A 15180-nucleotide genomic window follows, 5' to 3' on the forward strand; every position below is an offset into this window, starting at 1 on the left:
GTAACCAAGGGGCTGAGTCCCTGCTGATTTTTCGCCACAGTTTCAGGTTCCAATGGGGATGTCTTTTTTGCAACCTCTGGCTTGTTTTCCAGCTGACTGGGTGTTTCCAGTGCTGTCAACGGTGGCGATCTTCCAGAAGAGTCTTCCCAATCCTCCAGCCAGGCTGTCTCTCCACCTCTTTCAGAAGGGCACGTCACAGCAGCCAACCAGGTACTTCTCGGGCCAGCATACCGTACCTGTTATGCAGCCATTCCCTAAATTTTAAGTGCCATAAATCAGGAAGTTGTCCAGGTCAGAGGAAAGAATTGCTGTGGATGAAAACTTCACCCTCAAGCTCATTATCCTGGATAAATCTATAGCTTGCAATAAAGTCAAATTTGACCACAATGCTTAAAGGGGTTGTCCCGAGGCAGCAAGTGGGTCTATACACTTCTGTATGGCCATAATAATGCACTTTGTAATATACATTGTGCATTAATTATGAGCCATACAGAAGTTATAAAAAGTTTTTTACTTACCTGCTCCGTTGCTAGCGTCCTCGTCTCCATGGTGCCGACTAATTTTTGGCCTCCGATGGCCAAATTAGCCGCGCTTGCGCAGTCCGGGTCTTCAGCAGTCTTCTATGGAGCCGCTCGTGCCAGAGAGCGGCTCCGTGTAGCTCCGCCCCGTCACGTGCCGATTCCAGCCAATCAGGAGGCTGGAATCGGCAGTGGACCGCACAGAAGAGCTGCGGTCCACGAAGACAGAGGATCCCGGCGGCCATCTTCAGCGGTAAGTATTGAAGTCACCGGAGCGCGGGGATTAAGGTAAGCGCTCCGGTAAACTTTCTTTACTTCCCTGCATCGGGGTTGTCTCGCGCCGAACGGGGGGGGGGTTGAAAAAAAAAAAAACCCGTTTCGGCGCGGGACAACCCCTTTAAGTTATGGGTTGGCTGTTGCTCCTTGGTCAAATTTACATCTTGAAAGGCCTTTTATATAGAATGTGCTGTTCTCAATGTGAATGTGAAGTTGCAGTATTACATAGCGATTTTTAATCATGCAACCCCTGTCAAGACCAAAGGTCACTGTGTAGTCCTAGCCTTAGTTGTGACTAAATAGAGAGAATTTTAAAATTAAATTTACTAGTGACAGAACAGGCATAGTATTTGGCCAGATTCCTGAGGGGCTTGCAATATGTACTGTCCCAATAGTTGCCCCGGTCATTTGAATATATAAGCTGCATATTACAGTGAGGTATACCAATAAATGCAAATAAAAAAAACCATTCATACTAGCATTTAGAGATGAGCGAGCGTACTCGGAAAAGCACTACTCGCTCGAGTAATTTGCTTTATCCGAGTATCGCTGTGCTCGTCCCTGAAGATTCGGGTGCCGCTGCGGCTGACAGGTGAGTCGCAGCGGGGAGCAGGGGAGAGCGGGCGGGAGAGAGGGAGAGAAAGATCTTACCTCCGTTCCTCCCCACTCTCCCCTGCAGCTCCCCGCTCCGTGCCGGCACCTGAATCTTCAGAACCGAGCACAGCGATACTCGGATAAAGCAAATTACTCGAGCGAGTACCGCTTATCCGAGTACGCTCGCTCATCTCTACTAGCATTTCAAAAGGAAGCATAGCAAAAAAGTATGTGGTAAATAAATATATCAAGCATCATTATGTTATCTGATAATACGACTGGAATGCTCAGCAAGGGGTAACTATTATTTACTCTACTCAGCTATGCAGATAATGAGAGATAAACTTAACTGATAGAGGTCTTGTAGAAATGAACTACTTGGATACAGGGAATGTTACTCTACTGGAAAACAAATGATTGCTTTTAGCTTTGCCTGAGGACGTGGTGATGGCAAAATCCATAGAGGAGTTTAAGAGGGGACTAGATGTCTTTCTAGAGCGCTTTTATATTACAGGATGTAGACATTAGGTGACCAGCAGGGTTGTTGATCCAGGGATTACTCTGGCTGCCATTATGGAGTCAGGAAGGAATTTTTTCCTCCAAATGAGCTAAATTGGCTTGTTTTTTTGCCTTCCTTTGGACCAACAAGGAGGTTGAAACAGGCTGAACTAGATGCGGATTGTCTTCATTCAGCCTAACATACTATGTTACCATGTAAGAGAATAAAAGCCTATTAACATGGTCCAATTACAGAGCACAGACGTTCCTCCATGTGTTCATTCGCCCGATATTTGGGACCTGTAGTAGGGTCAACAATAAGCCTATGAACCAGCGAATGCTTATTCATCAGCTGATCATAAATTTTCAGCAAGCATAAATGTGCTGGCTGATTGTCCGAACCTCTCTCTGTGTGGGACAGAGGAATGTACAGCCGACATATGGTGATGAATGATCGTACTAACGATCATTTGTCCCTATGATTCTTGGCTATTCTGAAAAAAAGGAAATAAGTGCCAATCAACATGCTTGTTGACTGACATTTATTCACACCGGGCTGAAGAGTGGACCTTTTGAAGTGGACTTAAGGCCTCCTGTCCACGGGCATCTGAAGCTTTCCATAGAAAAGGAAAGCATCGGCCCCGTCCACGAGCGGAGAATCATTGCGATTCTCTGCTCGCGGCTGGCAATTCACAGCATGCTGAAAATTACCGCGATTCTCTGCGGTCAGCCTATCTGTCAAATAGGCTGACTGCGGAGATCCGTCTGCTAGCCTCTAGTCCCGGGCGGCAGAGATTCGCCACAGGATACGGCAACGCCCGTGGACAGGGGGCTCTAAGTAGTCAGTATTTATGGATTAAAGTTTTATGGAGTTTTTTTGTATTAATAAACAAAGCTGGTAGAAGTAAAACAGATATATATATATATATATATATATATATATATATATATACACACACACACACCTTCAGTATTGAAAAAGAATAAATGAAAACATGAGACAAAACATAGAAAATTGATCAGCATTTAATTCTATGCATATGACACAACGATACGTTTTATTCAAGACATCCATTCTGGAGCTGCATTCAACCATTTAAAGACCATCAGGGCTGAAACAGGTAAGAAAATAAATGTGAACAAACCCATCACTGTCTTTTTCCTAACTATAATAGAGAAATACATTGCGTTCTAGACTTAAATATAGCCAAGCAGACAACAGTAAGTAAAGTGTGTGCTGCCGTCACTCACTACAGAGGCAGTCATGTTTATTTCTCCCAAGTCTCTCAGCAGTCTAATCTTTGTACAAAATAGAAGAAATTACACTCATTGTGAACCAGCATATTACTTGTTTGCTAAAAACACCATTTGATTATCTTACGCTGTTGGAGATAGCAAAAAAAAAATTCTGTTGTCATGGTTACACAGATTAGTTCTATAAAGGTTTAAGAAATTTTTCTCTGAAAAAAGGTTGTAATAACTAAACAAAATATTTAAAGTGCTAGTAAAACAGTGACTTGCACTTAGCTCAGTGACTTTGAATTTTGAGCCAATGTCATTAAGAAAATCAGTATGACATTAGACTGAGCTGTTCCCATTAGTGTCGGAGTTCATAATTAGAGCAGTAGTGAGCAAGCTGAGCGCCATTCCATTCCAAGTTCATCTTGCTGTAGTTGCGGAGCTCCACGTTCCAGCAACTGCGGGGCTTTACAGTGGACAGGCCTCCACCGATCAAACTTACAGCACTTATGGTGCAAATTGTTCAGTTGGATTTGTGCTTAAAAACGCTGCAGTGGAATTTTAACAAATCTCATCCACATGCAGCAAAGATATTGTGACCGAGGTGATCTAGCTATAAATCACAGCCAAGGAGGTACGTCAGGATTTTAAACACTTCCTATAGCTAGAATATGAAGGCCTAGATGTATCATTAAAGGGGTTGTCTCGCGAAAGCAAGTGGGGTTAAGCACTTCTGTATGGCCATATTAATGCACTTTGTAATATACATCGTGCACTAAATATGAGCCATACAGAAGTTATTCACTTACCTTCCCTGTGCTGGCGTTCCCGTCTCCATGGCTCCGTCTAACTTCAGCGTCTAATCGCCCAATTAGACGCGCTTGCGCAGAAGGGTCTTCTGCCTTCGGCTCGGTCTGGCACGAGCGGCGTTCTGGCTCCGCCCCCTTCTACACGTCATCGCGTAGCTCCAACCCATCACGTGTGCCGATTCCAGCCAATCAGGAGGCTGGAATCGGCACACATGACGGGGCGGAGCTACGCGAAGACAACCCCTTTAAAGCCTCAAATTATATCAGGCTCATATTCCTTGGTGCAATATTGTGGGTGCAGCATGAAGTGATTAAATTATTGGTTGTGCATGTCTGTAATTGAGGTGTGGATGGAAGCTGCAGCTGACATCAGGCTCTCTTCATATAGCGTATGAAGTGTACATGCATCACCTGCAGCAGGGAAATTCTTTGCACTTAAGGTGAACATACCCATAGACCCCCAATCACCTGCTGGAGGCCAATTTGGCCTCTGGTTGTTAGCCATCAGGGTTGCCATTTTGCAATGCATTGAACAGTATAGCACACTGTGCTATTCCACGCAGTTTACAGTACATTCTTTTACAATAGTAGCCTATTGGTAATGGGAGGAATTTCAACGGAAATCTTCAGAAGTATACTTTTCATCATGTTATCAACCACCTGTTAATTTCCACTAATGACATTATTGGCACCTAGATCAGGTTTTATTTCTGTTTGTCAAAAGTGTACAATGTCCAGGCAACCAAAGGGTTAAAACAATTAACTAAAAATTTAATTCTTGACATAGTTTCTACACAATGATTCAGCAGCAATGTACAGTCTCTCAGGAGATAGGTGTCTGATCAGTTGGGGCTCAACAACTGGCACCTTCACCTATCACCAACATCAGGGTCCCATGTTCCCCTGTATGAACGTAGCAGCGGTTAAAGATGCTTCATTCATCTCTATAGCATTGTTGGGGAATGCCAAGTGCTGTATTCATATTCTCTTCAGCAGTCTTAGGCTGGGAGCATGCTACCATATTTTGGCCACCGTTCTACGTCTGTAATATGGAAGTGCCTCCTGGCCTGACTACGTGTCTCCTGACCCAAACTAAGAACATGTTAACAGAAAAATGAAGAGAAGTGTCTTGTGTGTTTCTGTTATATTTGATATAATGAATGCTGCTGACTTGATGAGGCTGTGACTGCACACATTGTTTAGAGGAACAATGGTTTCTGGTGGCTGCTATGTTCCAGGGACTCTCATGGAGGATGCAGATACAGGTGAAATAGGACCCTTCAGAGCGCTGTGCCAAAGGACCAGGAGGCAAGTATAAAAGCTTCTAGAGGAAACGCCCACCCCAGCGGCAAATGCGTCACCCTTGCTTGTACTTTAATTGTGAAAATCGTGAAAATAAAGAGGCTTTTATGCTTCCTCTAGGTCTGGCGCTTTGAAGAGTCCTATTTCACCTCCATCACAGGAATGCATGATGCTTATAGTTTGAGTCAGGAGATGTGTGCTCAGGCAGGGATGCATTTCCGGATTACGAATGCAAAACAGTGGCTGAAATATGATAGTATGCTCTCGGACCTATAGAGATTAAAAGACTGGCAATGTGCATGTTTGGCCAACACTCTATTCATAGGAGGAACACAGGAGCCCTGTGTTTGTGAATGGTGGGGCCCCAGTAATCACTTATCCACTATCCTGTGGCTAGAGTGTATATATATATATATATATATATATATATATATTTAAATTTAAATTGTGGGACAGCCCCTGTAAAACATGCAATTTCCCCTCTCAGTATATGGTACTAATCAGAATTTCCTTAAAATAGTCACTAACTTTTCAACAAACTTGTGAAAACTAGTAAAATTACAATTTAAAAATTAAACAAGACAGATAATAGGAAGTGAAGGAGGATGCTGTCCCATGCTGCTCATAGAAGTCTAGGAAGAAACGAGGGGGAAGCAAAGAAACAAAAACTATATCCAATGCAGACTTGTAAATAAAAGAGAGAACAGGTGCTGGCCGTGAAGATGTCCCTGGATAAACAATGCAATGAAGTTATATTCAGCCTACCTGGGTTAATTGTGAATACACAATATATAGGCATAATCAACAGTCTTCAGACCACAGCCGACTTACGCCACAACAGATGCCAGACACCTGATGTTCAAGTAAAGTGATTGCAATCAGATTCTGCAGCTAGGATGGAGTTACCCGAGGTAGAATCTGGTATGCATAATCAATAAAGGTTATCTAACCCAAAAGCCATTCACGGCAACTTCTAATAGAGCCTGCCCCGGACTGTACTCCATTCTAGCTGCAGTGCAGACTTGATCACAAATGGCTGGCAGAGATAACTGCTCCTTGAAAAGCAATAACTCGGGTTGAGTGACATCACAATTGCCAGCCATCACTTAAACAAGTAGCATATTCAGCCTGGTCAAAGATAGTAAACTACCGATAGCAAACAATATTTACTGATAACATGGATCAATCAATGATGTGCATCTTATTAATTCCCACTGTATACTGGGAAAATTGCTTATGTAATTGCCCAAAAGCAATATAAATTTTTAGTAACCAAAAACTATCATAACTGAAACAAATGTGACATGTAAAAATGTGTGTATGGTCACTCAACTTCCCTTATCTCAGGAAGGGTTGGACAGATTGGCCTTTCAATGCATTATAAAACACCAAGTTACTTTTACAACTGAACTGCTAAAATGAAGGAAGCACTAGCAACCACAAGATCCAGGCATTTTGGCAGATACTGCCCTATTTTCTTGATAAGCTATATGCCTTTGCCATTTTAATACAGTCCACTATACAGGATGGCAAGTGTTGCAAACTTTTTTTTGAATTAGATATTTTTGAGTTTTAGCATATAAAAACATATAACAAACATAAGCCCCCCTAACTGCCCCTCCCCCCTCACACCCCCCCATGGTCTCTCTCGTTTTAACCATCATAAAGTCCGTGAAAGACAGTGCAAACTGCAAAACCTGAGTTAAAATTGTCTTTCGCCTTGAGGGTCAAAAAGCCTATGGAAGCGGCATCACCGGTAAACATTCTTTTCGTACTTTTCGTGATATCTTATAGTGCATATGTTGTCAGTCGGTAAGTGCACAAGGGGACAGAGAAATAATAACGTCTCATAGGAGAAGGGCTTTCTCCATTTAATTCCACGGGACAGCAATATATTGTTCATTTATTTGGTCTCTCTCCCCACTCCATGTGTCAATTTTGATATTATCTCATTATTAAACAGGATACACATCAATTAAATTATTGGTCTCTTTATTACTCTTCTCCTTTTCCTCCCCTGAGTTGATTTCTTGACATACCAACCATTAAGTATGTTATAATTTATTCTACGTATGTGTCCCCAAGCCAGTCAGGCCGTGCGCCTGTATCCATTTGAGCCACACCTCATAGTATTTTTGGTTGGTCTTACGTTTAGAATATATATTCCTCTCCCATGGGAGGATTTGATTAACTTTGTTTTGAAATTCGCAGTGTAGGAGGAGCCTCGTCCAACCAGTGTTGGGCTATCATTTTTCTAGCTAGATACAGTAGTCTAGCTATTGCAAGCTTTTCGTGCTCTTCCAGTGCCAAGTCATGCACGTAGCCAAATATCAAATTCTTGTCTCAGCTGCTCAAAGGTTTTTACTCTTCCCCCTTCCAACAACTGAGAGATTCTCCAGATACCTTTGTTCCTCCACTCTTGAAAACCTTGTAATTTATTGATTTCCAGTAAGCAAGGGTTATACCATATAGGAGTAAACTGTGTACAACAATTTATTCCCCCCATACTCCTGGCTTTCCATGACACTTTATGCATGAGCAACAGTGTTGGAAGGGTCTAGCCATTTTTATTTTAAAGGCGTGCCTTTCTAAGGCTTCAAAAAGGTGTGATCCGGCAAAGTGCTCCACTAGTATCCAAAAACTAGCCTCCCGTGTTTCCCCTGTCTCCCACTCCCTAAAGTGTTGTAGTTGGGAGGCAATAAAATTTGAGATGGGATTAGGTAGGGCCAAACCACCTTTATCCTTAGGGTTACATAATGTCTCTAGTTTAATAATTAAAGTTGCCTAAACAGAACACTAACTTCAGGCCAGATATGGAGTTTTTGCTTCCATTTATCGAGCAGGGGTTCGTTTATTTTTCCATAGTCTGCTACGTTTCTGGAAACATTAACCCCTAGGTACTTAAACATCTCCATGCACTGCATAGGTATCTCTTCATTAGTTATATGCAGTTCTGGCATATCTAATGACAACACTATTGATTTGGACCAATTTATGACTAGTCCTGAATATAGTCCAAATTCCCTAACAATATTCATGGCTGTCCCCAAAGATGCTTCTGCATCTCCTAAAAATAGCAGGATATCATCTGCATATAGGGAAATTGTTTCTTCCACCCTACTATGTTTAAATCCCACTATTCCAGGGTGTGAACGCATTTTACAGGCTAGGGGCTCCACTGCCAGTGCAAAGAGAAGCGGCGACAGTGGGCATCCCTGCCGTGTCCCTCTATATAGTGGGAACGTCTCCGAAGATTCCCCGTTCATTAAACACATTCGCCTGCACATCCGTGTACAAAAGTTTGGCCAGCCGAGCAAATGTGGGTCCACAGCCCATTTCTCAAAACTTCCCATAAAAATAGCCACTCTACACTATCAAACGCGTTGGCGGCATCTAGTGAGCATATTATTCTACTGTCTGAACTATCCACTGGTAGTTGTAAATTGAGGAATAATCTACGGATGTTTATCGCTGTGGATCTGGCTGGTATGAATCCACTTTGGTCCGGGTGTACCAATGTAGACACCACCCTGGTCATCCGATTTGCTAGTACTTTTGCTATTATTTTAACGTCTGCATTTAGTAAGGATATGAATCTATCAACAAGGAGTCCTTCTCTGGTTTTAATAATATAGTTATCGCTTCTTTTCATAGACTGTGGTAATTTTCCACGGTTTTCCGCCTTGGCGATAGTGTCAAGGAGACGCGGTAAAAGAATATCTGCAAATTGTTTGTAGTATTCCATGGGAAGCCCGTCCTCCCCGGTGCTTTATTATTCTGCATGTCATTCACCGCCTCATGCAGCTCCTCCAATTCTATTGTGGCATCGAGAAAATCTCGTTGCTCCTCCAACAAAGTGGGTGTCTCAATTTCTGCCAGGTAATGTTCAATCTGTTCGGCTGATTTGTTTAATTTGGACGAGTACAATAAGGCGTAGAATGCTCGGGCTGTTTCTTTGATGGATGGTGAAATATAAAGCAATGGCAGCATACACGGTGATTTCAAGATGGTTTTTCCTTTTATTTCCTTCACAGATGGTAATACAACGTTTCGACTTGCGTCTTTTTCAAGTATGCACTCCCCCCCATACACTGCACATATATATACCAAAACATTTAATCACATATCCAATTACAACCTGTCTTGCCGTGATCTCTCCTCCTCCTGCACATGTTGTATGTAATTACTACCATGGCGCGCCTCCGTGTCAGTCCAGCGTCTCCATTCACTTCACTGCAGCTGTGCAGCATCAGAGATAGTTCCTATTGATCCAGGAACTTTCAACAAACTTTATTGTCCAGGGACTTTCAACAAACTTTATTGTACATGGACTGCAGACAACAGAGCCTCCAAAAGGCAATATTACCTCATCATTGCAACAAGGAACTACTGTATTTAGAAAATCTACTAGGAGTTCGCTCCAAAGTACTGCCACACATGTCCAAATCAGTAGTAAGACATATAGATATTCATAAAGGCATTTATGCTCGTAATTTGTTATACACAATAATGGTAATATACCACGATGGGTATATCAAGATACACATTATCCATTAGATACTATACAGATATGAAAAATAAAAATAACTAAATGCAATTTATATATCAAATATCAAACAGCATATAATGCATATATGTAGATAAATTGATGAGACGTGAGGTGGGCACGGAGGTCGCCATGTCGGAGAGACCACGTAATATCTATGACAAGACAAAAAAACAATTAAAATCCACATTTAAAAAAAAATACATATAACAGGAGAAAGATGCTGATACAGGATATAGCTGGTTACAAGAATGGGCCACAGTCATATTCTTGGTTCAGACCCTTAGGGGTTAATGTATCTAATAAATGGATCCAGCGTAATTTTTTTTTCTTCAGTACACTAACCCGGTCACCACCTCTAATTGATGGAGGCACTCCATCGATTACACGAAATGTCAATTGTGATACAGAATGACCGACATCGTGGAAGTGGCGCGGGATGGGCAGATCAAGTTTGTTAGTGCGTATAGTACTTTTATGTTGTCCGATCCTACATCTTATTTCTTGGATCGTTTCTCCTACATATTGTAGCCCGCAAGGGCATGTAATTAAATATATTACGTAAGAGGAAAGACATGTATAGCGATCTAAGATTCTAAACATAGCACCTGAACGTGCATGATAGAAGCGATCTCCCTTCACCATGTTGCTACATGCAACACAATTGAGACATGGATAATTCCCAGGTTTAAGGGGGGCAAATGTGGACTGTGTGTTAGTCTTAGTTTTTTTATACAGAGAATGGACAAGCTTGTCCTTCAAATTCTGACTCCTTTTATATGACATTAGCGGAGGATTGAGGAATTCCTCCGAAGTATTGTCCAAACCCACAATGGGCCAATGTTTCTTGAGGATAAATTGTATCCTCCTGCTAATCGGACTATACGTGGATACAAAAGGTATCCTTTCAAGCTGTCCCCTTCTATCCTTGGAGTCCATCACCACCACCGCCCCGCCCTTGTCCGCTGGCTTGATGGTGATGGACTCATCCACAGACAGGGCCCGCAGGGCCTCACGTTCCTTCTTTTTCAAATTCTGTTTACATACAGTTTTAGACCCATACTGGCGTAATTTCTGGACATCACGGTTAACTAATTCCACAAATGTCTCCACCGCAAAATTCGTGGATGGAGGTGTGAACCGGCTTCTGTTGCGTAGTCCCACCTCCTCCAAATGAAAAGTTTCAGAGGAGGGGGGCAATGCATCAGGAGAAGACCCTATCGGCTCTGATGTCCGATGTGCAAAAAAGGATTTGAGTCTCAGACGTCTAAAAAAGCGTGGATGGTGTATCTCTCACGGCCTCTCCCTGCTCATTGTTTAGTCCTACAATATATGTGGGATCATTCTGTGTGCGGGCTATAACCACCAGCATGCGGCCTGTGCGCTCCCCCTCTTCATAATAAGCTTGCTTGTGAAACCTGTTTTTGGTGGCTGCCATATCTATAGAATAAATATTAAGCGCTTCCTGAGCCTTATTTCATGCATTGAGTGCTATCATGTTGCCTTCTTCTACAAATTTGGCCTCTGTATTTATCAGTTGTTCCTGTAGGGTTTGTCCCATATCTCTGTGTCTGTTTTTGGCCTGAGTGATTTATTGCATAAACATCCCTCTGATATACGCTTTCATAGCCTCCCAGCACATCAAGGTATTTGCTGTACACCTATTTAGCTCAAAATACTCCATTAATTATTCCTTGATACTATTTTTGTCTAATATAGTTAGCCAATTTGAGTTTAATTTCCATCTTCTATGGGGGTGACCGCCATCACTGCAGTGCTGTAAGTCTATCAGTAGTGAGGAGTGATCAGATATCACTCTTGGTAAATATTCAATTGAGGCTATATTGCTATATAACTTAGTATTACCCACTGCCAGGTCAATTCTCGATAAAGATTGGTATGTGGTAGAATGACAGGAATAATGTTTGTCCGTAGGATGCAGTATCCACCATAAGTCTAGTAATAACACTTCCCGCAATAAGCGGCCCAATGGTGTCAAACCACTCTCTGCGGGAGGAGCTTCTGCGCGCATCCTATCTTGTGAGGGGTCAATAACTAAATTAAAGTCTCCAACAATGAGAACTGGGATGTTTGATATTATTGCCGCAAACTTCAGCACCTGTCGCACCACCGTACTATTGTATTGTGGTGGTATATACACTGATATGAGGACGCAGACATAGTTCTATATTTTGCAGTGTAGACAGACAAACTGTCCTTCCGTATCAATTTTTTGGGCATAAAATTTGAATGGGATATTTCTATGTACTAGTATACTAACCCCTCTAGAGTAGGTAGTGTGTGTGGCATGAAAACAATGTCGCATCTCTCCCACCCTAAAGGTCTTTATGGATTTCCCCAGACAGGTGTGTTTCCTGTATGCACAGAATAACCGGTCCTTGTTCTCTGACTGTTCGGAGCACCGCTGAACCCTTTATCGGATCACCCAGCCCCCTCACGTTCCATGATAGAATTTTGCTCATGATTAGGATATATCGGTGCAGCCTAATTTTTCTTGACCGCGCCGAGGAGTCACACCAGGAGGTTCCACCCCCCTTTTTAATATCGGGGAGAGCCCCGCACGCTATAGCCCTACGGACAGCAATCCTCTTTAGTTGTGCACTGTTTAACCCGTCCCGAGACGACCCCCTAATGAGTCGGTTAATCACCTCAGTCTCTCTGTATGGTCGGAGTTATATATATTATCTGTGCCATAATCAACGGTCTCGGTGCACGCAAACAGTTGTACAATTTCAGGTTTCGCCTTAAATACAACATCCTGCACATTCCCTTTCAGATAATATTCCCCTATTAACCCTATATTAACTATTATTACTACTATACATGGGAGAGAGACCAAACAACGAACATCCCCAACAAATAACTCACAAATCCGTCATATCACGGACAGACCGGGGTACCAGTTCTCCATAAACCAGAGAGTGTGGCTTGAACTTTAAGCTCAGACGATCTTCCCTTCATCTGTTCGCTGCTCCTCATAGTGACCTGGGTAATAGAAACTGAATTTCAGCAGATTTCTTCCGCTTCAACTGTTGTCATTTCTGTTTGGGGATCCGCGTGGTGATCTTTCTTTCCCGATTTGATCTTCATTTCGTTCCAGCCAGGAGTTAACTTCTTTAGGAGTTTCGAAGAAATGCATGGTTCCTAATGCGGCAACTCTTAACCTAGCAGGGTATATCATTGCATAGACCTGTAGGTTTTGTAGTCTCCTCTTGATTTCAACAAATGTCGCTCGGTTTTTTGGCAATTCAGTGGAAAAGTCCAGAAAGAATGAGACTCTGGCTCCATTAAATCGAATTTCGCCTTTTTTGCGAGCTTTTTGCAGAATAATGTCATGGTTTTTGAAGTGCAGCATTTTAATAGGTACAGGTCTTGCAGGAGCTCCGGGGGGAGGGGTCTTGCAGGCACACGGTGAGCTCTTTCTATAGCAAATAGGGCTGTTAGTGAGTTTTTGCTAAATATTTCGGGGAGCCACTTTTCAAAGAATTCTGACGGGTTATTCCCTTCTGCTTTTTCCGGAAAACCTACTATTCTCACATTATTCCGCCTTGAGCGGTTTTCCAAATCAATTTTATTTTGGAGTGCTCGTACATTGTGCGAAGTGTTTTCAACCTCACGTTGAACTTTCTTGCAAACTTAATGCCTCTTTCTGTTCTTCATATAGTACTACAATTGCAATAGGCCACACTGCACCGTTGCCTTAAGTGCTATGTTTTTCAGGTTGTGGATGGAGTTGAGTGCAGTGTTTCCCATTAGATTTTTGACCTGCCTCTATATACAAGTATGACGTATCCCTTGGGCTGCCTCGTTTGGCAGTCATTTGTATACATTATGGTATGGGATCTCTGAACAGAGGCAATCCTCCAACAGGAACAAATTCTAAGATTGCTGAGTGAAGCTGTGGAAGTGCTACATGTATCCAGGAATCACCTTCACATGAACTTCCCCAAGTGGTAAGGTATATTTAAAATAACCAAGACCATGCTGCCCACAATTTCTATCCGGTCTACATTTTGCAGGTGATACGCTATGTTAACAGCCTTTTTTATGTTAAAATATTACAAATAGCAGCAACAGAATTATGTAGTTTAACCTAATTTTTATTGACTACAATGAAAAAGCAGATTTACTTTGTTGTTTAACTATGTGTCCATTTTCATGACACGCTAACAGGCAGAAATCAGTTTGTTTCTCAAACCATTTAGCGACACTAAGAAGCTGTTGTTCACAAAAAGCTTGTCCAATGAACTGAAGGCCAAGAGGCAGTCCTCGACTTGAAAGGCCTGCAGGGACTGTTACAGCGGGAACACCTTGGGAGAAAAAATAAAAAATAAGCTTTTGAGTAACTTGAAAGTTAATGTGCAAATAAGGAAAATGGATAAATACCTCTGCAGCGCCCCCTATTGGATGGCAGCATTCCTTCAAATCAATGCTTGACCCTTTATACTGGTCTTTGCAACAATGATAGTTGGTGCTGCAGAGGTATTGAACGGCGATTGTTTAGCTGCTCACATTCACTTGTACAGTGAATGTTAATGACTAAATGATCAGCGAACAACATTTTAGAGATTTTTCTGCATGTGTAAATGGTCTGCAGGAGTGAACTCCATCATCGTTTGCTTGTGCAAACAATTTATCGCTCCATGTAAAAGGAGCCTTAGGTACGTAATTCACTTTGCTAAGTAGATTCCTAACATGGGTGCCCCTTTGTTGTATTGATGAGAGGTAGTCACAGTACTCAAATGACCACTGATTGGGCGTGGATGATCTACCCGGATATTACTATATGCCATTGATGTTTTTAATAGGACAACTCCTTTAAGATTAAGCTAATAGTGAAGAGCCAGGATACACTTTCTAGCAAGGGCTGCTAGGCTTTACAACATTAGCAGTCTAGATGTAAGGCGTATTTAAACCAGACTATTGCTGCTTGCAAATCACTTCATCTGAGTAATATTAAGCAATTGTGATTTAATATTACCATGCCTATGGTGTACAATTCTTAAATAATGCTTACCAGCCATGTTGGCACATTGTGTGAAGACATCCTCCTGGGCACTGCGAGTTCGGTTATCCTCTTGGATGAACTCTAAATAAGGAGCTGCATCTCCTAGTGTGGTTGGAGTAAGTAAGACATCTACCCCAGATCTGAAGACATTCACAAAGTCATCTGCTATCAAACGACGAACTTTCTGAGCCTTCAGAAAATACTTTTCATAGTTCCTGAAATAAACCAAAAGAAAATAAGAGGTTATGTGAAAAATGAACAAACTTATGAGCATATTTGATGTAAAAGGCAACCCTCAACATGTTGCATCCATGCGGGTGAAAATGCTCAGTTGGCGGATGTGCCATGGGCTACACAGTTAAGACTGGA

General features: G+C 42.2%; 1 protein-coding gene across 1 annotated transcript in view; it reads right to left on the bottom strand.

The window, feature by feature from the left end:
- Nucleotides 1-9224: 9224 nt before the first annotated feature.
- The window catches only part of QRSL1 (glutaminyl-tRNA amidotransferase subunit QRSL1), a 56256-nt gene continuing 50300 nt past the window's right edge, over nucleotides 9225-15180 (bottom strand). Inside the window, exons 10-12 of the mRNA XM_066607856.1 lie at nucleotides 14821-15026; nucleotides 13934-14113; nucleotides 9225-9937 (exon numbers count right to left, since the gene is read on the bottom strand). Of these exons, the coding sequence (XP_066463953.1) occupies nucleotides 9849-9937; nucleotides 13934-14113; nucleotides 14821-15026 (475 nt within the window). The 3' untranslated portion in view covers nucleotides 9225-9848. The remainder of the gene's footprint in view (nucleotides 9938-13933; nucleotides 14114-14820; nucleotides 15027-15180) is intronic.

Source organism: Eleutherodactylus coqui, chromosome 1, assembly GCF_035609145.1.
Source record: "Eleutherodactylus coqui strain aEleCoq1 chromosome 1, aEleCoq1.hap1, whole genome shotgun sequence".
NCBI classification, from domain to species: domain Eukaryota; kingdom Metazoa; phylum Chordata; class Amphibia; order Anura; family Eleutherodactylidae; genus Eleutherodactylus; species Eleutherodactylus coqui.